At 40.2% G+C, this 27715-nt stretch overlaps 1 protein-coding gene across 2 annotated transcripts in view; it reads right to left on the bottom strand.

Annotated features, from left to right (window-relative positions):
- The window catches only part of esr2a (estrogen receptor 2a), a 33919-nt gene extending 6434 nt beyond the window's left edge, over window positions 1–27485 (bottom strand). The window contains exons 1-7 of one of the 2 annotated variants that reach the window (XM_055054411.1): window positions 27238–27485; window positions 19195–19787; window positions 18207–18400; window positions 17491–17607; window positions 16719–17027; window positions 2541–2679; window positions 739–872 (exon numbers count right to left, since the gene is read on the bottom strand). In XM_055054411.1, the coding sequence (XP_054910386.1) occupies window positions 739–872; window positions 2541–2679; window positions 16719–17027; window positions 17491–17607; window positions 18207–18400; window positions 19195–19562 (1261 nt within the window). In that variant the 5' untranslated portion in view covers window positions 19563–19787; window positions 27238–27485. The remainder of the gene's footprint in view (window positions 1–738; window positions 873–2540; window positions 2680–16718; window positions 17028–17490; window positions 17608–18206; window positions 18401–19194; window positions 19788–27237) is intronic. The other variant, XM_055054412.1, reaches the window with a different exon arrangement.
- Window positions 27486–27715: the final 230 nt, after the last annotated feature.

The raw sequence follows: 27715 nt of genomic DNA, 5'->3' as shown, positions 1-27715 counted from the left end.
CTGTCACAGCAGCCAGCAGTGCTGGTTTTTCAAAATAAAGTTTAAATGTTTCATAATATTTAAATTCATTCCAGGCATATCGATCGCTTCCTTTTGTTGTTTTAAAGCCACTTCTTTCTGAAGGAGAGACTGCAAAGATTCCCTGTTTAATATCAATAGAATATTCCTCTTATTTCCTATCAGAACAAAATTCTGAGCTTAAAGTCAAAATTTGAGACAGGGAATCAGAATTCTTAGATAAAAGTAAAAATTAAAAGGAAAAGCAGAAAACTCTGAGATTAAAGTCAGAATTAAACAGACAAAATTCTGAAATTGTCAGAATTCTTAAAGTCCCATTTCTGTAAAATGTTTTTTTTTTCTTTTCTGAGAAAAAAAAACTTTTGTAAAATTTTACAATCAACTTCAAATATCTGTAGTTAAACCACAAATCTGAGCAGTTCAGATAATCCTTGATAATTTCTTTCTCCTCTAAAATCTCACAACCACAAAAATCCCTAAAATCCCAATAAAAAAAAAAAATTCTTTTAAACAAACATCTAGGTTGAAAGTTTTACTCATTCCTTTCTTTACATTTAGTAAAACAAAATGAACTGATTAAACCCAGGCAAAAAACGCTTTTTTCTTTTTTTTTTTTTGAGTTTTTTGTTTTGGGTTCGGCTCCCGTTGAGCCTCCAGCGAAACGTGCGGCCATGTTTCACCCGTGGCGTCAGCAGCGAACGGCGGCCCACACAGACTCACTGGAATTGAGGAGGATCATGGCCTTGAGGCAGACGTACTCCTCCTTCGTCAGCTTGAGCTCCCTCACTCTGGACGTGGCGGCGATCAGCATGTCGAAGATCTCCACGAAGCCCTGGACGCGGCTGCCCTCCTCCCTGCCCCACACACACACACACACACACGCACACGCGCACACGCACACGCACACGCACACACACACACACGCACACACACACACACGCACACACACACACACACACACACACACGCGCGCGCACACACACACACACACACACACACACGCACACACACACACACACACACATCTGGTATTTAAGCAGAACAATTCAGGAGAGTCAATTTATCAGAACCAGAGCAAAAAACCCAAAGAAAAGGTTAGAAAGCCTGGAGGAAACTTGATCAGAGCCATTTTCATAACACTGCAAAAACACAAAATCTTACCAAGTATTTTTGGTTTTGTTTAGTGCAAATATAAGATGAAACTAACTTCCCAGCAAGAAATAGCAGCTTGTTTTAAGTCAATAATTGCTTAACATTAATGAGAAAAGGATATAAAACTACTTTTCTACACAATTTCTGAGATTTATCAAAATTTGAGTTTTTTTCTAGCAACTTTTTAACTTTTCAAAATGTCCAGGATTTTTAAAGTAAAATTTCTAATATTTGTCAACATTCTTGAGTTTTTTGTTGCAGATTATTTTTGTCCAGTTTTAATCTAAATATGTTTAAACTTTAAATGAGATAAAATAATAAGTAACTTTTTAGCAAGACAGAGAAAGTCAATAATTCCTCAAGTTCTGCTTCCACAGGCAGATTGTTTTCCTGACAGCTTCAGAAAAATGTTAATTGTTATAAAATTAAAACAATTTGCAATCTACAGAAACATCAGTATTTGTATTTTACTGATGTTTTAAAAAACACAAATATATATTTCAGGAATTAAATAAACAAATCAAGTCACAACAAAATTTAAGAAGAAATATTTCCATCTAAAATTACACAATGAAAACAAAAATTTTGAAAATAAGGCAGAAAATATATTTTATTTATCTACATAAAATAAGTGGAACTAGTCATTTTTTTGCCAATATTAAATCAATAATTGACTCAAAAAACCTCCTATTTTTACTTTAATTTTTATGAGATATTTGCACACAAAAAAATCAGAACAAAATACTTTGTAAGATTTAGTTTTTTGTTTGGTTTTTTGCAGTGTGGGTGCACGAATTTAAGGTCAGTGAGGTTTTTCTCTAATCAATACAGGATCAAACATACTAGATCAGAAATGACTAATCGCGGTGAATACATTTCTGAAATAATCTTCAACCCATGTAGTAATTAATCGACTCAAAACAAGACATTTTGTAGTAATTAATCCAAAAACTGTATGAAAAATATTCAAAATTTGAATTGTTTATCCAATAAAGTTTTTTATTTGGATATCTAATGCATTTCTAATATTGTATAAATGAAAAATCTGCAGAATGTGTCCAATTTTTAGCCCATTACTTCAATCAGTTAACCCTAAAATATAAGCGCACCGACTGAAATATTTGGTTAAAATTCCTCTAACAAGTCGCGTCTAAACAATAAGTTGTTTTTTTTTCTTTTTTGGTGGCATTCAAAGCGCTTCCTGTGTAATTCTGGCTCTGATGTTTGACCGTCTAGAATGAGATGTTCCAGTTCCTCATGCAGAAAGCTTCGTTTCCTGGCATCGATCTTTGCTTTCATTCATTCTCCGCTCAAAGGGTTGAAGGTGAAGCTTTGGGAACGGCATTTCGGACTCAAAGCGGCGTTGGTACCGGCTCAGGCAGAGGTCTGGGGAGAAGATGAGTTTCCCTGGCTGGTCCACGGATCTCCACATCAATCCCATCATCAGCACCTCCAGCCAGCAGCACTCCAGCAGGTGGACCTGGTCCAGCAGACAGAGCTCCACAAAGCCTGAGGAGAACCACGTTAGTTTGACTCAATGTCTCCAAGCAATCCTGAAAAACGTAATTAAAGATGGCAGCACTGATGTAAACAGAAGCAGAAAGAAGAAGAGACTAAAGTCAGGCACCTCAGTAAAAACCAGGGAATTAGTGGTCAGGTTGGAGTCTGAGCCTTTTCTGTCTTGATCTTTTAATTAAGCTTTGAGGCATTTTGAATGAAAAGGACGTTGGGAAGAGAAAAATCAGTCTCAGAAATTTGACTTCTGAGAACAAAAGTCAAAATTCTGAGAACATTTGAGACGAAGAGTCAAAAATTCTGAGAACATTTGAGACAAAGAGTCAAAAATTCTGAGAACATTTGAGACGAAGAGTCAAAAATTCTGAGAGGAAAAGTCAGAATGTTGAGAGTAATTGTTGATTTTCTGTGTTTTATGAAAGGTGTTGCTGAAAGGTGCAAGGCAAAATAAAATTTGCTTTAATTTTGAGCAAAGTCAGAATTTAGTGAAAAGTCATAATCCTGAGATTAAAGTCAGATTTATCTGATTTTGTTTTCCTGCTGCCGACTGGCAGCGAATGCCTCCGAATCTGAAAACAAAATATTCCGGCTGCTTCACAACTGCTTTAAAAAAAGAAGAAGAAAAAAAAAAGCCAAACTCATTTAACAAACTGGTTTGTTTTGGATATTTTTCTGCTCATGAAAAGCGCATTTGTTTGATTTTTATTTTTTTTACACCACCAACTTGAACACAAACGGCTCTCAGTCGCCATAAAAAGGCGACGAGTCATTAAATCTGAGCCTGAAAGAGTCTAAACCGATAAAACGTTCCAAACATTCGCTCAGTCTTACGTTTGCGGTTCACGCGCTACATAAAGCAGAGACAATGGCTGCATTCACCAGACACAAACGGTTTCATCACACATTACAACCGATCTGCGCATCAACATGACTTTAGAAGAAATGTTAAATCACTCCGGTAACAACAAAATCGACAAACCAGAGGTTCTCATTTACATAGAGATGATTTAATCTACAGGATTCATTTCTTAGCATGAGAATGAAAGGTTTCATTTGATAAAATATTTAAATTAGCAGATTATTTACACTAGATGCTATTTATTCCTGCTAGATTATTGCTAATCTAAAGCAACACAGAAGAATTTTAACTAATATGAGTTACAACAACATTTCATTTTTGTTTAGGATCAATAAAGTATTTGATCCGAAAGGAATTTATTTTTTTTAATCCCTAATTGCACTTTCTGAACCAATTGGAGAAAACTTTTTATGTAGTTTTTTATGTTTGACGAAAGCAGTCAACCTACTTTTTTGTAATTACATATATATATATATATATATATATATATATATATATATATATATTATATATATATATATATATATATATATATATATATATATATATATATATATATATATATATATATATATATAATCACACATAATACACAAAAAGAAAAAAACTGACAATATTTTTTTTTATGTCTCAGTTTTTGCTCCTAATTGCACCAAATGAATAAATTAAAGTTATTTTTCGATTACAAGAAAGCCTATGACTCAATGCCGCATACTTGGATCATTGAATGCCTAGAGATGTATAACATCAACAGGATTCTGAGAGCCTTCATTGCAAACTCGATGAAGCTGTGGAAAACCACCCTTGAAGCCAACTGCAAACCACTTGCACAAGTGTCCATCAAATGTGGCACATACCAAGGAGATGCTCTGTCCCCGCTACTGTTCTGCATAGGCCTGAACCCCCTCAGCCAAATTATCAACAAGACTGGCTACGGATACCGACTCAAAAATGGGGCCAACATCAGTCACCTCCTCTACATGGATGACATCAAGCTGTATGCCAAGAGTGAGCGAGACATCGACTCACTGATCCACACCACCAGGATCTACCAATCTGACATTGGGATGTCATTCGGACTAGAGAAGTGTGGTCGGCTGATCACAAAGAGGGGGAAGGTGATCCGCACAGAAGGAGTCTCACTCCCACAAGGAACAATAGCAGACATAGAGGACAGTTACAAGTACCTAGGTATACCACAAGCAAATGGCAACCTCGATGAGGTCACAAGGAAAGGAGCCACAGCTAAATACCTCCAACGAATAAGGCAAGTCCTGAGAAGCCAGCTCAATGGCAAGAACAAAATCTGTGCGATAAACAGCTATGCCTTGCCAGTAATCAGATACCCTGCTGGAATAATTAGCTGGCCAAAGGAGGAGATAAAAGCCACAGATATTAAGACCAGAAAGCTACTAACCATGCATGGAGGGTTCCATCCCAAATCCAGCACCCTGAGACTGTACACGAGCCGCAAGGACGGAGGCAGAGGACTAGTGAGTGTGAGAACCACTGTCCAGGACGAAACAACTAAGATCCATAAATACATCAGGGACAAAGCCTCAACAGACAATGTGCTCAGTGAATGTCTCAGACAACAGGGAACGGAGGTTGAGGTGCCAGAGATACCATCATGGGAGGACAAGCCCCTACATGGGATGTACCACCAGCAAATAACCCAAGTGGCTGATATCAGTAAATCCTACCAATGGCTGGAAAAAGCTGGACTCAAGGACAGCACAGAGGCCCTCATCCTGGCCGCCCAGGAACAGGCCCTAAACACCAGAGCAATAGAGGCCCAGATCTACCACACCAGACAAGACCCAAGGTGTAGGTTGTGCAAGGAGGCCCCTGAGACAGTCCAGCACATCACAGCAGGGTGCAAGATACTGGCAGGGAAAGCGTACATGGAGCGACATAACCAAGTGGCAGGCATAGTGTACAGAAACATCTGTGCAGAATATGGACTGGAAACCCCAAGATCAAAGTGGGAAACACCCCCAAAGGTGGTGGAGAACGCCAGAGCTAAGATCCTGTGGGACTTCCAGATCCACAGACAAAATGGTAATGGCGAACCAACCAGACATTGTCGTAGTGGATAAACATCAGAGGAAAGCCGTTGTGGTAGATGTAGCAATACCAAGTGATTGCAACATCAGGAAAAAGGAGCACGAGAAACTAGAGAAATACCAGGGCCTCAGGGAAGAACTGGAGAGGGCCTGGAAGGTGAAGACCACAGTGGTGCCTGTGGTCATCGGGGCCCTCGGGGCAGTAACCCCCAAACTGGAGCAGTGGCTACAACAGATCCCAGGAACAACATCAGACATCTCAGTCCAGAAATGTGCAGTCCTTGGCACAGCCAAGATACTGCGCAGAACCCTCAAGCTCCCAGGCCTCTGGTAGAGGACCCGAGCTCAGAGGATAAGAACCACCCGCGGTGGGTGAGAAAGGAATTTTTAAATAATCATACATAATACACAAAAAGAAAAAAACTGACAATATTTTTTTTTATGTCTCAGTTTTTGCTCCTAATTGCACCAAATGAATAAATTAAAGTTATTTTTTGACCAACATGATGGATACTTGGGAAGATTTTACCATCACAGAACCTTTTCTTGTTTTTGGTATGAAATTAGAATAATACATTTAATACACAAATAATTTTTTTTTACTTAAATGTGCTGCACTGGTGCAAAATTACCAAATAACTTTATAATTTAGTACATTTATGTTCGTCTAAGACAGTGCTTCTCAATTATTTTCCGTTACGCCCCCCTTAGCAAGAAGAAAACTATTCGCGCCCCCCATTCCCCACCGTGACTATCCATCTCAGCATAACATTTTTTCCTTATTAACATTTTTTTCGCTGAAAAAACTCTAGCGGCTTATCGGCGTGATTGGGATGTAACGTATTTAAGTGACGCGCTAATTTATTTGGCTTCATGCTGTCCGCTGCGAGCATTTTTAGACACAGCAAACACACCGGTCTTTCCTCTTCTCCAACTGTAGTCACAGTGAAGCCAAGCGCTAAATACGCTTCGTCGTATTTCCTCTTCTTAGCTTTCGGTTGACTTTCTGTTGTCTCATTAGGCCCGAGCAGCTAAGCGCTGCGAAGGCCTATTGTTTTCCTATTGTTTATTAGGCCCGAGCAGCTAAGCGCTGCGAAGGCCTATTGTTTCTGTACTGTTTCTTATTATTATTAGGCCCGAGCAGCTAAGCGCTGCGAAGGCCTATTGTTTCTGTACTGTTTCTTATTATTATTATTATTCTGCCCCCTAAAGAGGGGCCTTTTTGGGGGCTTTATCATTTTCAAAAACTCACCAAACTTGGCGGACGCGTAAAGGGAGTTTCAAAATTTTGTATTTTAAGGTCATTGCAAAAATCCCATAAAAAATGGCTCAATAGCGCCACCTACAAATTTTCAAAGGACCCTTTGCTATTCACTTACTTTATCCTAGAGACATGAAATTTGGTACACTTGTAGAGCTCCCCAAGATGCTCAAAATTTACAATTAATGTCATAGTGCAAGTATCACAGGAAGTCAGCCATTTTGGATTGAAGGTCCAATTTTGGGGCCATTTTTGCCGTTTACAGCCTTCGTATTTGATCGAACTCCTCCTAGGGATTTCGATTGATCGGCTTCAAACTCGGTCAGTCTGTTCATAAGGCATGTCCCATCTAAAGTTATCAAAACGGTGAGTTTTTGAGTATGCTGAAGGGGGGTTAGCAGGGGTCAAAGTTCACCTACTCGCCATAAAAAAATAAACTGCTATATCTCCTACACAGAAACTCACAGAGGCACCAAAGTTTCTGTGATTGATCATTATCGGGTCTCCTACAATACCCTATGGTCGAATGATGACATCACTTAGGCCACGCCCCATGAGAACAGGAAGTGTAATGTTTTACTGTGGACGGTCGCTATCTGACCCCTTTGACCTCATCAACATGAAACTGTGCCCAGACACAGAAGACATGTTGGTGTATTGAGGATTCCAAGCCCGACCAGCTTCAATGGAGCAGGTGGGCGTGGCGGCGTGGCGAAGTGACCTCTAACGCCATCGCCATACGTTTGGCTCTCAATTCCACATTTTCGGGCCCAACTGCTCCAAACTCACAAGGATGGATCCTCATCCACTCCCCGACAGGAATCCATCACAATATTTGGTGGGCGTGGCCTAATTTCTCTATAGCGCCCCCTAGAAAACTTTAAATGATCAGCCCCAAGCCATGCTTTAACCTACAATTACGAAACGTTGTACACATGTGTACCATGTCAGGACTTACAAAAAAGTCTCTTGGAGCCATGGTCTAAACCCCACAGGAAGTCGGCCATTTTAGATTGAAGTTCAAATTTTGACCCCATTTTTGCCATTTACAGCCTTCGTATTTGATCGAACTCCTCCTAGGGATTTCGATTGATCGGCTTGAAACTCGGTCAGTCTGTTCATAAGGCATGTCCCATCTAAAGTTATCAAAACGGTGAGTTTTTGAGAATGCTGAAGGGGGGTTAGCAGGGGTCAAAGTTCACCTACACGCCATAAAAACATAAACTGCTATATTTCCTACACAGAAACTCACAGAGGCACCAAATTTTCTGTGATTGATCATCATCGGGTGTCCTACAATACCCTATGGTCGAATGATGACATCACTTAGGCCACGCCCCCTGAGAAAAGGAAGTGTCATGTTTTACTCTGAATGGTCGCTATCTGACCCCTTTGACCTCATCAACATGAAACTGTGCCCAGACACAGAAGACATGTTGGTGTGTTGAGGATTCCAACCCCGACCAGCTTCGATGGAGCAGCTGGGCGTGGCGGCGTGGCGAAGTGACCTGTAACGCCATCGCCATACGTTTGGCTCTCAATTCCACATTTTTGGGTGCAGCTGCTCCAAACTCACAAGGATGGATCTTCATCCACTCCCCGACAGGAATCCATCACAATATTTGTAGGGTGTGGCCTAATTTCTCTATAGCGCCCCCTAGAAAATTTTAAATGATCAGCCCCAAGCCATGCTTTAACCTACAATTACGAAACTTTGTACACGTGTGTACCATGTCAGGACTTACAAAAAAGTCTCTTGGAGCCATGGTCTAAACTCCAGAGGAAGTCGGCCATTTTTGATTGAAGTTCAGATTTTCATCCCATTTTTGCCGTTTATAAACCATTTCAGTAATTCGCCACTTGGGGTCAGTATTGCTCCACAAATGAAACAGCAGATAAACAGGATGAAGAACAATATCAGTATTTCGCCAGTAGGTGTCAGTGTTCCTCCACCAATGACAAACAGATCCACGGGCGGATGGGCGTGAAAACTTTGTGAGAGCGTTGCCATTAAATTTCTAAAAGGATAGAAATGTCTCAGATAATTTTTGTTGAATTAAATCATGCAGTAAATGTAGCATTTTCTTACTTCTTCCAAACCATTTCAGTAATTCGCCACTCTGAGTAAGTATTACTCCAACAATGAAATAGAGTGCTTTAGAAACACAGCTGAAAATGATGAAAAATGACGAACTGTAGTACTTCGCCATGTGCATACAATCGGCTGTAAATGACACGTGGATCATCCGACTGACGCCAAATTGGATACGTATGACCTTTGTTGACCTCTAAAAAGAACAACAGCATTGAAATATATTTTGACTCCACTGCGCGTCCTACATTAATCCGCCAGCTATATTTCCTCGCTAAACCAATGAATCTGCACCACATTTTTTGCATCGTCAAGGAGCGACTCCGAACGCATCAGTGCGTACCGCCTGGTGGACAGGCGCGGAAACTGCGCAACAACTTCTGTCTTAGCACGTGGCCAGCGTTGATGGAAACTGAGCAACAGCTTCCGCAGTGCGGCCGGAGGTGCTGAAAACTGCGTGAGAGCTTCTGTGGTGGCTGGCGTGAGGCGACGGTTGCTCGTACCCCGCGGTGGACAATAGGCCGGAGCGGCGCTTGGCTGCGAGGGCCGTTCGAGGCTGCTTGCAGCTTTAATTATTATTATTATTATTCTTCCACCCAAATGAATTGGCTTTTTGAGGGCTTTATCATATTCAAAAACTCACCAAACTTGGCGGACGCGTAAAGGGAGTTTCAAAATTTTGTATTTTAAGGTCAATGCAAAAATCCCATAAGAAATGGCTCAATAGCGCCACCTAGAAATTTTCTAAGGACCCTTTGCTATTCACTTACTTTATCCTAGAGACATGAAATTTGGTACACTTGTAGAGCTCCCCAAGATGCTCACAATTTACAATTAATGTCATAGTGCAAGTATCACAGGAAGTCGGCCATTTTGGATTGAATGTCCAATTTTGAGCCCATTTTTGCCGTTTACAGCCTTCATATTTGATCGAACTCCTCCTAGGGATTTCCATTGACCGGCTTCAAACTCGGTCAGTCTGTTCATAAGGCATGCCCCATCTAAAGTTATCAAAACGGTGAGTTTTTGAGTATGCTGAAGGGGGGTTAGCAGGGGTCAAAGTTCACCTACTCGCCGTAAAAAAATAAACTGCTATATCTCCTACACAGAAACTCACAGAGGCACCAAAGTTACTGTGATTGATCATCATCGGCTGCCCTACAATACCCTATGGTCGAATGATGACATCACTTAGGCCACGCCCCCTGAGAACAGGAAGTGTAATGTTTTACTGTGAACTGTCACTATCTGACCCCTATGACCTCATCAACATGAAACTGTGCCAAGACACAGAAAACATGTTGGTGTATTGAGGATTCCAACCCCGACCAGCTTCGATGGAGCAGCTGGGCGTGGCGGCGTGGCGAAGTGACCCGTAACGCCATAGCCATACGTTTGGCTCTCAATTCCACATTTTTGGGCGCAGCTGCTCCAAACTCACAAAGATGGATCTTCATCCACTCCCCGACAGGAATCCATCACAATATTTGCAGGGTGTGGCCTAATTTCTCTATAGCGCCCCTAGAAAATTTTAAATGATCAGCCCCCCAAGCCATGCTTTAACCTACAACTACGAAACTTTGTACACGTGTGTACCATGTCAGGACTTACAAAAAAGTCTCTTGGAGCCACGGTCTAAACCCCAGAGGAAGTCAGCCATTTTAGATTGAAGTTCAAATTTTGATCCCATTTTTGCCGTTTACAGCCTTCCTATTTGATCGAACTCCTCCTAGGGATTTCGATTGATCGGCTTCAAACTCGGTCAGTCTGCTCATAAGGCATGTCCCATCTAAAGTTATCAAAACGGTGAGTTTTTGAGAATGCTGAAGGGGGGTTAGCAGGGGTCAAAGTTCACCTACTCGCCGTAAAAAAATAAACTGCTATATCTCCTACACAGAAACTCACAGAGGCACCAGACTTTCTGTGATTGATCATCATCGGGTGTCCTACAATACCCTATGGTCGAATGATGACATCACTTAGGCCACGCCCCTGAGAAAAGGAAGTGTCATGTTTTACTCTGAACGGTCGCTATCTCACCCCTTTGACCTCATCAACATGAAACTGTGCCCAGACACAGAAGACATGTTGGTGTGTTGAGGATTTCAACCCCGACCAGCTACGATGGAGCAGGTGGGCGTGGCGGCGTGGCGAAGTGACCTGTAACGCCATCGCCATACGTTTGGCTCTCAATTCCACATTTCTGGGCCCACCTGCTCCAAACTCACAAGGATGGATTCCCATTAACTCCCCGACAGGAATCCATCACAATATTTGGTGGGCGTGGCCTAATTTCTCTATAGCGCCCCCTAGAAAACAGCAGCCCATAGGTTATGTTGTTATTAATTATTTAAATATACATTATTATAACTTTTATATATATATAAGTTTATTTTGTGGGTTAAAGTACAAACATTCATTCATTTTTGCTAGAAATAATACAAACAAAGTCATTCAGCAAAACTTATGACAGCGAAGTAAGAACACACTGGGGTCAGTGTTGATGGAGTACTACTGGCACCTTGTGGAGAAATACTGGTACTGCTAGTGCAATACCAGTATTGCCCCAGCAGGAGGCAGTGGTACTCCATCAATGAGAAAACAGATCGACGCTACGTAATAACAGTCAGCCGGACAGCTGGAGCTGCGAAGTTTTCCTGAACATTTTGCCTGCTTTTTGGAGCCACAGAACTGGACTACGCTCAACATTTTGCTTGGATTTTGGAGTTGCAAATCCAAACCACGCTTTTGAGCAAGAAGGCTCTGTTGGACCGGAGTTGGAGAAGTTTAAACTGAGCAACAGCTTCCGCGGTGCGGGCGGAGGCGCTGAAAACTGCGTGAGAGCTTCTGTGGTGGCTGGCGTGAGGCGGCGGTTGCTCGTACCCCGCGGTGGCAATAGGCCGGAGCGGCGCTTGGCTGCGAGGGCCGTTCGAGGCTGCTTGCAGCTTTAATTATTATTATTATTATTATTATTCTTCCACCCAAATGAATTGGCTTTTTGGGGGCTTTATCATATTCAAAAACTCACCAAACTTGGCGGAGGCCTTAAGCCTGTTTAAAATTTACGTATTTTAAAGTTGTCGCAAAAATTGCAACAGAAATGTCTCTACGGCGCCACCTAGAAATTGGAAAAACACCCTTTTTTACCCTCTGCTATTCACTTACTTTATCGTAGAGACATGAAATTTGGTACACTTGTAGAGCTCCCCAAGACGCTCACAAATTATAATTAATGTATAGTGCATATCACAGGAAGTCAAAATTTGTGATGAAGTACAGGAAAAACCATTTTTGGAAGTTTTGTTTTACAGCCTTTGTATTTGATCTATCTCCTCCTATGGATTTTGATTGATCGACGTCAAACTTGGTCAGTCTGTTCATAAGGCATGTCCCATCTAAAGTTATCTAAACGGTGAGTTTTTGAGTATGCTGAAAGGGGGTTAGCAGGGGTCAAAGTTCACCTACTCGCCATAAAAACATAAACTGCTATATCTCCTACACAGAAACTCACAGAAGCATCAAAGTTTCTATGATTGATCATCATCGGGTGTCCTACAATACCCTATGGTCGAATGATGACATCACTTAGGCCACGCCCCCTGAGAACAGGAAGTGTAATGTTTTACTGTGAACTGTTGCTATCTGACCCCTTTGACCTCATCAACATGAAACTGTGCCCAGACACAGAAAACATGTTGGTGTATTGAGGATTCCAACTCCGACCAGCTTTGATGGAGCAGGTGGGCGTGGTGGCGTGGTGAAGTGACCTGTAACGCCATCGCCATACGTTTGGCTCTCAAGTCCACATTTTCGGGCCCAGCTGCTGCAAACTCATAAGGATGGACCCTCATCCACTCCCCAACAGGAATCCATCACAATATTTGGTGGGCGTAGCCTAATTTCTCTATAGCGCCCCCTAGAACTTTAAATGATCAGCCCCAAGCCATGCTTTAACCTACAAATACGAAACTTTGTACACATGTGTACCTTGTCAGGACGTACAAAAAAGTCTCTTGGAGCCATGGTCTAAACCCCACAGGAAGTCGGCCATTTTGGATTCAAGTTCGGTTTTTGACCGCATTTTTGCCGTTTACAGCCTTCATATTTGATCTATCTCCTCCTAGGGATTTTGATTGATCGTCTTCAAACTCGGTCAGTCTGTTCATAAGGCATGTCATCTAAAGTTATCTAAACGGTGAGTTTTTGAGTATGCTGAAGGGGGTTAGCAGAGGTCAAAGTTCACCTACTCGCCGTAAAAAAATAACTGTTATATCTCCTACACAGAAACTCACACAGGTACCAATTACTGTGATTGATCATCATCGGGTCTACTACAATACCCTATGGTCAAATGATGACATCACTTAGGCCACGCCCCCTGAGAACAGGAAGTGTCATGTTTTACTGTCAATGGTCGCTATCTGACCCCTTTGACCTCATCAACATGAAACTGTGCCCAGTCACAGAAGACATGTTGGTGTATTGAGGATTCCAACCCCGACCAGCTTCCATGGAGCAGGTGGGCGTGGCGGCGTGGCGAAGTGACCTGTAACGCCATTGCCATACGTTTGGCTCTCAATTTTATTTTTAAAGTTTTTTTTTTTTTAATAATTTTGTTTGTGGGTTACAGTACAAACATTCATTAATTTTGGCTAGAAATATACAAACATCGTCATTCAGCAAAACCTTTATTGTGTTACTCAGCTCCGCTGAGTAACACATTCTGGTCAGTGTTGATGGAGTACGACTGGCCCCTGGTGGCGCAATACTGGTACTGCTGGCGCAATACCATTATTGAGCCAGCAGGAGTCACTGGTACTCCATCAATGAGAAAACAAATCAAGTTCGGTTTTTTTCGGACGGCCGTGAAAACGTCTCCAGCGCGTCTGCCGTGAGATTTCCAAAAGGACAGCGATTACATTTAACCTGAAATGTTATATGTAAGCCCTAAGATAATTTTTGTTGGCTTAAAACACGGAGTAAATGTAGCGTTTTGTTAATGACTGTTATTTCCTACCGCAAGTAAATGCATCATTTCCCTCGTCTCTGCCTCAATGGCCAGTCAAGGGCAAAAACAAATTTAAGCAATTTGATTGGTACGTACTGTAGCTGTGCTAATACTTACTGTAAGTACTGGCAGTCGGCAGGAGATCGTACATGGTTGAGGTTCGGCGCATTACGCTGTGGACTGTACATTTTTTTGCTAAACTGTTGGAGCAGCTAAGTTTTCCTGAACATTATGCCTGGTTTATGGAGCCACAGAACCGGACCACGCTAACGTTTGCTTCGGTTTTGGAGCTGCAGACCCGACGCTCATGAGCCGGAACTGTCTGTTGGAGAGGAGTTTTATTGCCGTTCGTCTTAAAAGTGGTAACTGGAGATGCGGTGAGTGAAGCTCAGTTCACACTACACGATTTTAGAAAAGTCGGCCAATTCTGAAAACGTGAGAGAACACACACTAGCCTATTTAAAATCGTAGGTGTAACGGGTTCGTTCTAAGAGTGTGAGGTTTCACTCGAACACATTCTAATACCAGCTACGAAATACCTTCAAATTAAATTCTGCACTACCACAGCTGAATTTGGAGTAAACAAACAAACATGGACAACGACGTTGAATTGGTAACTTTAGTTTGCGGACTTATTTTAACCCAAAAAAGACGTAACCAAAAATCAAAGCCTTGGATTAAGAACTGGAGATATCGTAAGCAAGGATTATATTTGTTGCATCGCAACATGGAGGTGAGTTTTTTTTTTCATAAAAAATACTGTTTTCAATGTTTTTAGAAAATCAAATGGGAGTTATCCTTTCTCCCCAACTGACCGCGAAAGCTTAACGTAGCCTATTCCAGCTCCTTTCATTGAAACTTATTATATTGTTTAAAATTGTATTATGACTGCAGAATAAAATCAAATGCGCCATTTCAACCAAGATTGGAATGTGCTTCTCAACCAGATGTACTCTGTGCAATAATTTTATAATTATCTTTCATTAAAAGATAAAAAAAAAAAGTCGGAGGAACAGCACAGAGACTTGGATGAATGAGCAAAGATGATTAAAGACAGTCAATATCCCCGATTTTAGATCAAAGCGGTACCAACGTTCCACCGACTGGACCCGATCAGTCGTAACACACCACACACTACAGGATGATCGGTTACGATTGTTGAGAGCGACAATCTTACAACGTTCTGAGTTCTTAAGACTGATACATTGGGGTTGTAATATTTACTTGGACCACTTGCTGTGATTAATACCTAATTATTGAGAGAGATTAAACCTGTGCTTTTGTTCTAATGTACTGAAAGTTAACTGTGCTCTCTGAATGTGCATTGCCCTTGGTTTATTACTGATCAGAAGGGTTTATTAAACTGATACATCTTAACCTTTACCATTTTCCTGACTCATTTTAGGAAAATGTTAAAGTTGCACTGCATTTAGATCTCAGTTGCAGTTAACATCAAAGCATGTGGGCGTGGCTTAGTGTAAAACTTTCACTATTTGCCATGAAACATAAACATTAAAAAACTTCCAAATGCAAGATCACAGCTGCATCGCACTTCCTGTGTTTCTCTATAGAACAGTCCTGAACACATTTCCATGGTCACTTGATGAAATCACCCTAGCCCCGCCCACTTTTCAAAGGCAATCACCAGTTTTTTCTCCTGTGAGTTTTACTGTTATTCTATCATATATATGGGTTTCATCATGTGAATACTGACTTAAAACGACAAGATGATGAACTCTGTGAATGCTGGCTGCTGACCAAACCGCATTGGGGTGTAGAAATGGCGAACTGCAGTTCTTCACCATGTGCATATGATAGGCTCTAAATGATACGTTGATCATCCGACTGGCGCCAAATTGGATATGTATGACCTTTGTTGACCTCTAAACACCCCAACAACATTGAAATGTATTTTGACTCCACTGCGCCAACTACATTAATACGCCAGCTATATCTCCTCGCTATATCAACGAATCTGCACCACATTTTTTGTGCGTCGTCAGGAAGTGCCGCCGAACGCATCGATGCGTACCGCCTGGTGGACGGGCGCGGAAACCGCGCAACAACTTCTGTGTTAGAACGTGGGGAGCGTTTGATGGAAACGAAGCAACAGTTTCCGCGGTGCGGGCGGAGGTGCTGAAAACTGCTGAGAGTATCTGTGGTGGCTGGCGTCGGGCGGCGGTTGCTAGTACCCTGCGGTGGCAATAGGCCGGAGCGGCGCTTGGCTGCGAGGGCCGCTCGAGGCTGCTTGCAGCTTTAATTATCTTTGTCTCTCTCCGCTTTTCTTTTCATCCCTGTGAAAAACTTTTTCATGTTGTGGGTTGTTGAATAACGGAGGCCATAGACAGAACGCAGTCGGAGCTTTTTGTTGACTTAACACTGCTAACCAAGGCAAACCTGTTGTCTTGTAAGTCGTAAAATGTTGCACTGTCGCAAACGTGACAGAAGTAACAATGAGAGCGCCACTGCCGCCTACTGTGCGCAATTACACTTTCTACTAGTACGGCCAAAAAAAAGCCTGTTCCCCAGGATCACACGCCCCCCCCAGGTATCGCACCGGGCCCCCCGAAGGGGCCCGCCCCACTATTTGAGAAGCACTGGTCTAAGAAAAGGAAGGTCTTGGTCAGTTCAGTGACGTTTTTCCTGAATCGGATCAGGCGATTCTAAACTTCAGACATCGGAAGTGAAAAGTGGATCTGTGCGTCCCTGAGGTTCTGCTTCTGGCCGACCCGAGCGCGGCTCCGTACCTGGGATCTTCTTGGCCCAGCCGATCATGTGAACCAGCTCCTTGTCCGCCAGGTTGGTGAGTGACATCATCACGTCTGCTTCCGTCAGCGGCTTCTTCATGTCCTTCATGAGGTAGATGTCCGGCGGCTCCGCCTCGACGATCCGCTCGATCAGCTGCTCCGGCGTCAGTCCGGGTTCCAGAGGCTCGTTTAACAAACTCTCCACCGGCCTGTTTAACGCCTTGGGTCGGCTTATCCGGCCCTGGGCGGACAAGCGGGTCACTCGCCTCACCAGCGTGGTCCTGCAGTTCCCGCGCTCCTTCCGGATCCCTTCGAAACCAGAACCGACACTTAATTACTCCAGGTGTTTCACCGCAACAACACTAAATCTTACCAAGTTATTATTTCTGCCGCAGAAATCTTTTCACCCTGGAAATAAAATGAAACTAACTGAAGAGCAACTTTTCAGAAAGGATCTTGATGTCAGTAAATTATTAATTATTCCTTAATATTGATCAAAAAGTTGTAGTTCCAAAAAGTTCTAGCAACCCAGATGAATTTCCACCTGCAGATAATTTTACTTATGATATGGGGAAAATATTTAGTTATAAGTGAAATAATCTACCAATACAAATAGTACTTGATCATCAATTAATATTAATTATTGACTTAAAATGAGCTTATGTACTATTTGTTTACATAACTTGAAAATTAAAACTGTTTTCCAATCAATCCAAATGTGCGTTAGATTAGTTAGTGGCAGTTAAAGAAATACAATAAAAGCACAACGAACCACATTTGGTCATGCCAACTTCGTAGCATTTGCGAAGGCGACACGCTTGGCAGCTCTTGCGTCGGTTCTTATCTATAGTGCACTGATTGGTTGCCGGGCAGATGTAGTCGTTATGACCTAAAAGACACAAAAGAAACAAAACATACAAAATGTGAATTTGTTACTTTATGAATAAGAAGAAAAATTGTTTTAATTTTTCATATTTTGCAAAAAACAAAACTTCACCAACGAATGGTTTGGGTTTAGATTCAAGTGTGAATATTTTAGTGATCTTAAAGAAAAGTTGCTTATAAATCAGAGTTGGGTTACATTTGCTGGAGGTACTTTTCTGAAAAATGTACTTTTAGGAGTACATGCATGTTGGTAGTACTCTACCAACATGCAAATTAAAACCTTTTATTTGCACCAAAAACAACTGGTAAGATTTTGTGTTTTTTCATACATCATCCATGTTCTGAACAAAGTTACCATCTTATGATTGAGAAAACATTCAGTGGAAACTAACGGGGAAAACCCAAACAGGTCACAGAGGACTAAGGTTCTGTTCCAGAGACGAACGCATAAAACTTCGCAGGCGGACATTTTCAACCCGGTGAGTTATGGGTTTGTAAACTCTTAGAGTTTAATGGCGAAAGAATCAAAAGGCAAACATAAATCATAGATTAGCAAGAACATGGAAAAGCAGATAGCGTGTTTTTCCTTTGATTTCGTCTCACCTTGGATGCTCCTCTTGAAGAAGGCCTTGCAGCCCTCGCATGACCACACGCCGTAGTGATACCCAGAGGCGTAGTCGTGACACACGGCGCAGTAGTGAAGGTCGCCCTTCCCGCCCGACGACACCACGGCGTCCTCGTTCTCCTGCGACAGCTTCTTCGTGCTCTTGCTAACAGAAACTTTCACGTCATCATTTCTCACCAAAACAAAAAAAATCATCAACTCAGGAATTACAGCAACCCAAACTAGAATTTATCTATAAAACAATCGACATCGTAGATAGAAAAACGAGTTAATTTCTGCCCAAAATAAAAACCCACTGCATGAATTTGCAAAAACAGAAAAAAACATGGACATTTCTGAGCTCCAAGAATGAAAAAATTGCAAGAAATGTCTCAGAAAGTTTCTAGAAATCTGTTTTTAAATTTTTGAGTTTGAAAGTCAAAAAAATAAATTTCTAGAAAAGAGAACATGGACACTTGTGAGCTCCAAAGATCAAAGATTAGAAAAAATACAAAAGCATTTTATTTTGGTGTCAGAAATGCTTTAGAATTTTTTTTTTTTTTAAACTTAGAAAGTCTGGAGTTTTCAAACTTCTCAATCTCAGAAATGTCCAAAAGTCAAAAAGTTTCAAGAAAGAAACAAAACAGAAGTTTTTATTTTAATCTCATAGAATTTGTAGAACAAACAACATTTCTGAGTTTGAAAAGTCAAAAATGTTCAACTTTCAAACTTTTTTTTTATAAAATTTCTAAGAATAAACTCAAATTTTCAGAAATTTTTGGCAAAAATGTACTCTTTTTTTAATTATCATTTTATATACAATGGCCAATATTCAGTTGTTCTACTTGAATGTTCCGCGTCTCATAAAGAAGCGGATTTGGGCCCCATTGCCTGCTGGGTGAACGTAACCTTTATGTTGGCTGATTGGAAACAAAAACTCTTCAAAGTGCATCAGTGCATGAGGCGATCTGGGCGTTTCCGGCCTACCTGCTGGTCAGGACGCTCTCCCAGGGGCTCTGGACGGCCTGGCCGTGCTGGGCTCGGCCCGGGGAGCGGTGCAGCGGCAGGGCCGCGCCAACATGGCCGTTCCTGGGCCAGAATAAGGAGGCGCTCAGTGACGGATGGACAGACTGACACTCTGAAATGCTCTGACCGGCGTAGCTGAAGATTGTGGGACTGTAGAAAGAGATGGGGGTGAAGTCGTGGCCCAGATCGGTGTACGGCGCCGGGATGCAGATGGGCTGACAGGCTTCGTGGGTCAGAGCAGGAGACAAAATGCGGCTGCCGACTCGGCTGGAGTCCACTTCCTGGAGCTGCAGCAGCGGCTGGTGCTTCTCTGGAGAGGTGGCAGCCATCGCAACAACAAGAGCTCTCAGGAAACGACAGCTGCTACATCGTCTGCAAGAACTTATCGATTTATCCCGGCTTAGTCAGAGAAGAGTCCAAGTGAAGCCTCGCTCAGCTCAGCATGTCGTTGTCGGGAATATCATCCAAACTGAGTCCAGTTTAAATCAGAGGAGATGTGGAGTTAAATCCCAGGGAGCCGGAGGTCCTGCCTTGTGGAACGCCACCACATGATGCTGAATGAGGAGAGAGAAAACACCACAAAGTGAAGTAAGAGTCGGAGCGGGGAATCAAACGTTTGGTTGAATTTAATGTGGTGGATATAAATTTTTGTAAAACGTTTATACACTGACTGCAGGCTGAAAACAAACAATATTTATTGTGTTAATCTTCCCATTAAACTACAAGCAGAAAATCCACCATCATTAAATATTCAAGACAGTAAAAAGCCAGTGTTTCGTAGATCCCCGCTGAAAACTGACAAATTATTTCACCTCTAAGACAAAAACCTTTTCTTGTTACAAGCGAAATTATCTGCCGATTGTACTGAAACTGGGTTTGCTATGCAACAGCTCCAGTGGCACTACAATGAATATTGAGGGATTAGCGACTTAAAGCTCAGATCTGGCTGGAAAGTTACTTGTTTGGTCGTATTTCAAGTGTTCGAGGAGATTTGCTGCAGAAACTAAACCAAAAAAGCACTTGGAAAGGTTTTGGTATGGTTTTCATTTTTATGGGCTCACAGATAAATGTCCTCAATAACGTGAATCACACAAACTGTTGCACTTCAACTTCAATATTAACAGAGAGGAAAGTGAAAGCTTGCGCGATATTTCCTGGTTTACAGTAAACTATGTGCATAAAATCTGTTTCCTCCGACTGCTTCTCGGTCACAAAGAGGCAATAAAAAAAAAACTGTGATGAGAGAAAACGTCGTACAGGATTTATGTTAACTGACAGCTGGTGCATGAATATCCAAAGACCAGTGGAGTTTAAGGAGCCGTTAGCACCAAACGCAGCAAAGTGAATCATTCCTAAAGGCAGGAGTTTGTCTTCAGTCAGACTTGGTACACAGTGTCTCTACTTTCTGGCTCAACGCCCTCCACTGCAAGTCATTTCATTTCTCATCCAGAAAAAAAAGAATTAATCAAATTCCAGAGATTTTTTTTTCTTCCTTTCCAGCTAACAAAGCTTTACAGGACTAGTTTGGGGAACTAATTAGACGCAGAACATTGCAGGTAATCACAGATTACCTTCGAGTCAAAGCGTTTGTGTTTTTCTTCTCCTCTAAATGTTTTAAACCGAAGCTTGAAACATTTTCCTTCCAGCTGTGAAGAAACTCACTGAAAATTGGCTCCATGGGAGAAACACAAATATTATTGCAGCTCATTCCCCGTCCAAGACATTTAATATTGATATTATCCGAAGGAAGCTGTGTGAAACAGAAACAGTAGAAACAGCCATACTTCCATCACCATTTCCTCAAAGACGTTTGTTTTTTATCAAGTCAGAAGTGCTGCTGATTTATTTTATGTCATAAAAACATTTGTGACGTGATCAGAAAGAACTGTGAATATATTTCAAAACGGGACGCACCAACATGAAACTAGGCAGATTTATGCTAAAGCTTGCAAATGTAGCAGGAATCAGGTTTCACTTTTAATGTATTTCACTTGTGTAAAATATTTTTACACTCACATTGAATAGAATCAAACTGAAATTACTTATTTTTAAATTGGTTAATCATCCAATTTGGTTTTGGTAATTTAATAATTCTTACAAAACGAATTATTACATTATTTTTGTAAGAATTATTTTAATAATTATTTGAATAATTCTTACAAAAATAATTATTCAAAGCCAAATTTTAAATTTGAAGAAAATAATTATTTTAAAATTCTTATATTTTAAGTTACAATGTTAAAAACAAAGAGACAAACGTTGTAACCAACTTTCTGAGGATCTTTGTCTAATGTATTAATGTTTTTATTTATCATAATTTTTATTTTCAGAACAAGTCGCGCCCATTTTCAGCTTTCTCACTGCACTGTGCCAAACTATCTGAATTAATTAATAAACCTATTCACCTCCTCGCCTGTGGAGGCGCTGCACTAAGAACTATTGGAGGAAATGACAAAAACCTCAGAAGACACTGAGCGCAACTTCCTTCTTCATAAAATGGAAACAATTTTAGTGGTTGTGGGATTTCTCTTTAAATCTTCAGTAAAAAAAAAAACAAACAAACAAAAAAAACAAGTAATTTCTTCTGCTATTGCTAGATTACCCAGAATGCCCTGCACTGTTTTTCACTTCCTGCTTTTGGAGCTCTGGTCCGCTTTGCGTTCATATATACATTCAAACGGCGCCACAGCTCACTTCAGTCGAACTGAGACTGAGGTTTTTGAGGGATTATCTGACTCATTTCCTTAATAACAGACAGATTGATTAAACATTGCTTTGTAAATAAAGAAACAGTTTGACTGAAGGACGCTCTCTTCTATGTTGGTGCTGAAACAAATGGTGGATCAGTAAATCTACAGAAATTCTGCAAAAGCTAAAAGCAAAACCTCCAAAATGTCTGCAATACCAAAAGTGAAAAGCTCAAATCTGCAAATACTTGAAACAATCAAACACTCAGTATGAACATCAATACTGAAAGTAGAAACCGCCTTGGCAATACAGCAGAAGTCGACATCCAGTCTTACTTATCTTCACTCTCCAGGGAACTAATCAATCATACTGAGCCACAAATTGGAAGTCTATTAGTTTCTGATGGGGGCGTCATAATGGAGTAGGAAATAAGTAGCATGAGGAAACATTAAAATGACATCCATTCAGACCGACGACGGATCAGAACCGCTCCAGCTTGACGAGAGGCTTGCTGCCGTTTCTGCTGGACGACGCCTGAACCGCAGCAAGTCCTCCATTAAAAATGAACAAAGGAAGCAAATCGAACAGAAAAAAGTGGGATGATAGCAAAATAATAAAAAAACATCAGGACACTCAGTTATCCAAGGCTGAAACGATTAATCGAATTATTCGATTACTGAAATAATCTTCAACCAACTTAGTAACCGATTATTCGTTAACTGAAGCACAGCGACTCAAAATGAGGCCATTTGGGGAAATAAATAACACAATCAGAGCAACAATTTTTCCAAATCATTACAGAAAATGTGTACATTTTGTGTCCAAGACAAAAACATCTGCAAACGTCTTTTACAGAAGCTGTTTAAAGGAATGCGGTTATTGCAATGTCTACTTTCTTACTTAATGAATTTTATTATTTAATATATATATTATGTAAAAAACAGGCATGTGGTTAAATGAGAATGTGACAGTTTTTAAACTGATTAATCATCAGAATAACCAATTAATCGATTGCTAATTAAGGTTGTTCACGTTGGGACAAGTTGTCATACATTTTATTTTCAAAACGTTGAACTAAGGATATAAACCCAAGTTCAATTTAGTTTTTCTTTCTGATACAATTAGGCTCATTGTAGATAGAAAACAGGAATACATTTCTGCAAATAAAACTTCAATTTTCTTAAAATAAATAAATACAATTCTGAGATCCAAAAGTGGAACATTTGCACAAAAAAAAACTAATTTTGAGATTAATTTCCAGCAGTCAAGTGAGTTTCAGCAACACAGTAGTTCAGGTTGAAAAAATCCAAAAATAAAATGTTACGCGAAAAATTTTCTAAGAAAAACAAACTTGAACATTCCAAAAAAAAAAAAAAATTGCGATCAGAAATTTTCTTTTAAAAAAAAGACAAAAAATTGGACATTTTGAGTTTCAAAAGTAAAAAAACTGCAAAAAAATTCTGAAGTTTTTTTCAAATTAATTTTCTAGAATTTTTTTTATTGAGTTTCAAAGTCATGTTTTCTTTTGACACTAAAAAAAAATCCAAAGGTTGCAAATTTTTGACTTTTCACTCAAAAAAATTTGTAGAAATTTATCTCAAAATTGTAGATTTTTTGAGTAATTTTTTTATTTTTCAAGCTGAGAAATAATTTTCAATTTTCTCAGTTAACAAAAATTTAAATTTCTGATAATCTAAAAAAAATTGTTTTTTTTTCCAGCAAATTTTTCACATTTGAAACTCAGAAATCACCCAAATTAAATTTTTAGTACATCAAGTTTTCAAGGAAAGTGCAACTTTTTCTTAATTTTTGTTTTTATCTGCAATCTCCTTAAATCCGTCTTTTGTCCATTGCAGTGCATTTTGTACTCAGCTATGATGTCAAAGATAATTACAGTTCAGCAACAACTGCAGCTTCAGATTTGCTTAAACTCATAAATCCTCAGAAAAAAAAAGTCTGAACAATCACGCAGCTTTCCACCTGGCGTCAGACGTACCAATCACGCTCCTCGATGTTCGAAACGGATTTTAATCATTTGGTTCTTCAAGCGCACGATGATTTAAGGCCATGAAATCAAAGCGTTCGCCATGTTCAGGCTCAAGTTTAATTACACGGTTTGTTGGCTTATCTCTTTCAACTGAATAATGTGGAATGACGAAAGACAGCCTGGACCATTAAATGTGAAATTGAAAAGGTAAATAAAAAAAATCACTGGTGATTTTCTCGAGACATTTCTGAATCCATTTTAGGAGATCAGCATTGACCTCGCGCCTGCAGCTGATCGTCTTCCTCCTAAAGCAGATGAGTCACTTAAGAGTCGAAAAGATCCTCTGCCAGTTTTTCTTGTTGTTTTTTTCGGCTTCTTTGACAACGGATCCAGGCTCACAGCAGATGTGGATGAGTTTTTTGTTTCTTTTGAAGCTCTGACCTTGCCTCCAAACTTCCTCGCAGTCACAGTCTCCGGGAGCTGGCAGCTCACTGTGGGAGAAAAACTCCCTCGCGCTCCACCCCGCGGCTCATCCTGCCGCCGCTAATGGCTCGCATGGAGCCGACTCAGACCGGAGAACCTGGTAAATGTTACTCGGGAGACTCGAGCTTCGAGGGTTTTTATATCCTCAGCTAACCTTTTAGAGGAGAAGAGACATTAAGTGGGAGGAAAAAAGGGATCAAAAGTCAATCGTAACGACTTTTGGGTCTGTCAAGCAGAATCACTTTGAAAAGTGACAAGAAACATTTCGATATTGTACTTGAAGGTCAGAGAGAAATACACTTGTTCAATCCACTTCTTTTCCTTCTTTTCACTTCATTAAATGTGGTTCAATCAAAGCTCTGGCTCCAAATGTTTTGGCTAGCACCGACTCCAAACTAAAACTAACATCCAAGTCATAAAAAGCTAAATCTGAAGTCCTCCCGGCCATTAGCCAGATTCCACAAAAGCTCAAGGTCGTGTCGTGTTCCCATCCTAAAAGTTTCCCTGCCTCCTTACGGTCCAGGCGGACGAGGATGTGGAACCGCTCCGAAAGTTTCTATATACAGTAATGATCTGATAGTGGAGCTGTGAGAGGACAAAAAGCCAAAAAAGGCACATTTTATAAGCCAAAAGGGGGAAAAAAAACATGTTTATAGATTTTCAGCATCTTGAACTCAACGTAATCATTCAGGATTTATTCATTTCTGTCATTTTTAAGGGAAATATAACAAATTTAAACATTAATAGAGCTTCAGGATTTGTTTTTAGGATTTGTGAATGATGAACCAATTTAAGCTTTTCAAAAGTTGTAACTTTAAGTCATAAAAAACACTTTAAAAATCTTAACTAAATCTAAAACTTGACTGGGTTTCTAAAACAAAACAAGTAAAAAAAATAATCAAGTTTCAAATTAAATCTAAATAAAAGTCGTAGTAGTCCACAAACCAAAAGCAAAACTGTGCAACATAACATTTGAGATAAGAGTCAGACTTAATTTTAATTAAATTGATTTAAAGAAGATTGCATCTCGTCTTACAAACATCTATATTTGATCTGATTTCGTCAAAATATGAGCAAAAGGTTAAATTAAAGGTTTAAGTTAACCAGAATTAATTAAATTATTAAATCACTGTAGTAGACTAGCAGCAGTATTATTTTAAACAGAAAATTAAACAAATATCCTTTATTAAAGAGTCTGAAATTATAGTCTACAATTTAAATATTTTAACAAATTAAATACATAAAACAAATTAACCTTAAAAATAGATACTTATTTTAATTATCTATGGTTCAAAAAATCTGAAGATACTGTACATAATTTATTCTCTTTAAAATTTTATTTTTAAAGGTGAAATTGCAGAACATTTATAATCGAGGCTTTTATTGTGAAGGCCAGCAATAGTTGGTCTATTACTGTATTTTGCAGTTTTGACTGTAATTTTCTTTTTAAGTACAAACAGCAGAAATGCCAAATAAAAGGACAAGTTTTCTTTGCTAACATCCATCAGCAATAACAACTGGATTTAAACTTCAAAAGTTATATTTGTATCCAAAATGTTAAGTTTGAGTTTGTTTTGTTCCGTCTGCTGTTTTTGGAAATGATCGGATTTATTTTAAAACTCCAACCACTTGAAAAAGATGCAAGTTGAACTCAGAGTTTTCTACTGCTTGTTTGCATGTTAAGTTGACTGGAAGAGGAATGAGGGAAGTTGGAAAGGGGGAAAAAACCTCCTTGGAGGAAAAGTATGACTTCAGTTGGCCAAGTTTCCTCAGACAGACAATATTTCATAAGTTGGAAAGAAAACAAATCAAATTGCATTAACAAAAGAGAGAATATAGAGGAAAAAAAATATTGTTTTCACTCAAATCCTTTAATTGCACCCATGAAAGACAATAGCTTCTGCAGAAAACCAGAAAAGAAAAGCAAGAGGGTAAATCAGGTGAGCCCAGAGCATCCTTATTTATGTTCTACCTTTTGAAATTTATCGCCATTCACAATATTCCTCATCATCAAATATTTATCTAAATCCAGGCAGGGCTCTCAAAGGCTACATTTGGCCAGGTGTTTTAGTTTCGGAGCAGATGTCTGGCAGCCACACGCCGAAAACCCCAAACCACGCACATCTAAACTAACATATTGCAGAATTTTATCCACTGTGAAAATATGCGGTTTAGGTGAGATCAGGCCCGAGTTCCCACAGGAACTGCAGACAAGTTAGGAAATACTCCAACGTCTGACAGCAGAGTTCAGAGTATCTGCTCATGTTATGAAATAATGAAGTCTGCATAAAAAATGTAGCAGAAAAAAATAGAGAAATCCCAAAAGTATTCACAGGTAACTGCCACCAAAAAATGAATAAAGCTGCATTATAACCACATTTAAAATTCATATTTATGATGAGCTTTTACTTCTGACAGCCAAACCAAAGTGGTAAAATAAACTCATAAAATGTATTAGTTTTATCTTTATGAGTTTTGCACTAACAAAATGTTATTAGATCCACCATTGCATTGGTTGGTAATCAATTGAAAACACATTTCCAGACAGAAACACAGGATGGATCATGGCTGTCATGGAGAACCTGTGAGGAAAGTGATCCACATCAAATCAGCTGATTGTTTCTGAAACGTTCATTAAAAGTCCAAACAGGTCGCAGCCTCCCAGACTCTCCAGCTGCTGCAGGATTTATTTCTGCTTGGTTTTTCCAGCTGAGATCTGGTAGCGATCACCGCCTGGTTAACCCGCCACCTGTTAACCAGTCTGACCAGTTGCAGGCCTCCAGTTTGACGCCTGATTAATTCACCAGCTGCTTGATCACTTCGGCCACTCGGAAAATTACAATTACCTGCTTTTCCAGAAGCTGCTGCTGCTGTTGTTGTTGTTGACAAACTTGTCGCCCCGGGCGCCTGAAGTCCCGCTGCGGGGTCAACAAAGTGTGAAGTACCGCGGGAGTACCGATCCGTTCGGTTCCGAACCGAACCGAACCGCGCAAAGTCCGAGCGCCGAGTCGCTCCAAGCTGCCAGACTGCTCTGATTTAAGCACGCAAGTTCCAGTTTACAAGCTAAACAGCGGCTGCCTTCAGGAAATAAATACCGAGAAGATGGGCCGTTAGGGCGCGCCGCTTCCGGTGGGCTCCTTCAAAATAAAACACGGCAGGTCACACCTGCACTATTTGTGAGGAAATAATTCAAATGAATTAATAAAGTGACAGAGAGCCACTTGTAGATAGGAGAAAAGGAAAATACATCAGGATTAGAAATCTTCTAGAAAAAAAGAGAAAATTTTAAAGTTTGAAAAGTTTTCTAGAAACAATTTAGAAATA

Source organism: Poeciliopsis prolifica, unplaced genomic scaffold, assembly GCF_027474105.1.
Source record: "Poeciliopsis prolifica strain line A6 unplaced genomic scaffold, Auburn_PproV2 SCAFFOLD039, whole genome shotgun sequence".
NCBI classification, from domain to species: Eukaryota; Metazoa; Chordata; class Actinopteri; order Cyprinodontiformes; family Poeciliidae; genus Poeciliopsis; species Poeciliopsis prolifica.
Note: the sequence above shows the minus strand (reverse complement) of the source record. Positions and strands in the feature narration are given on the sequence as shown.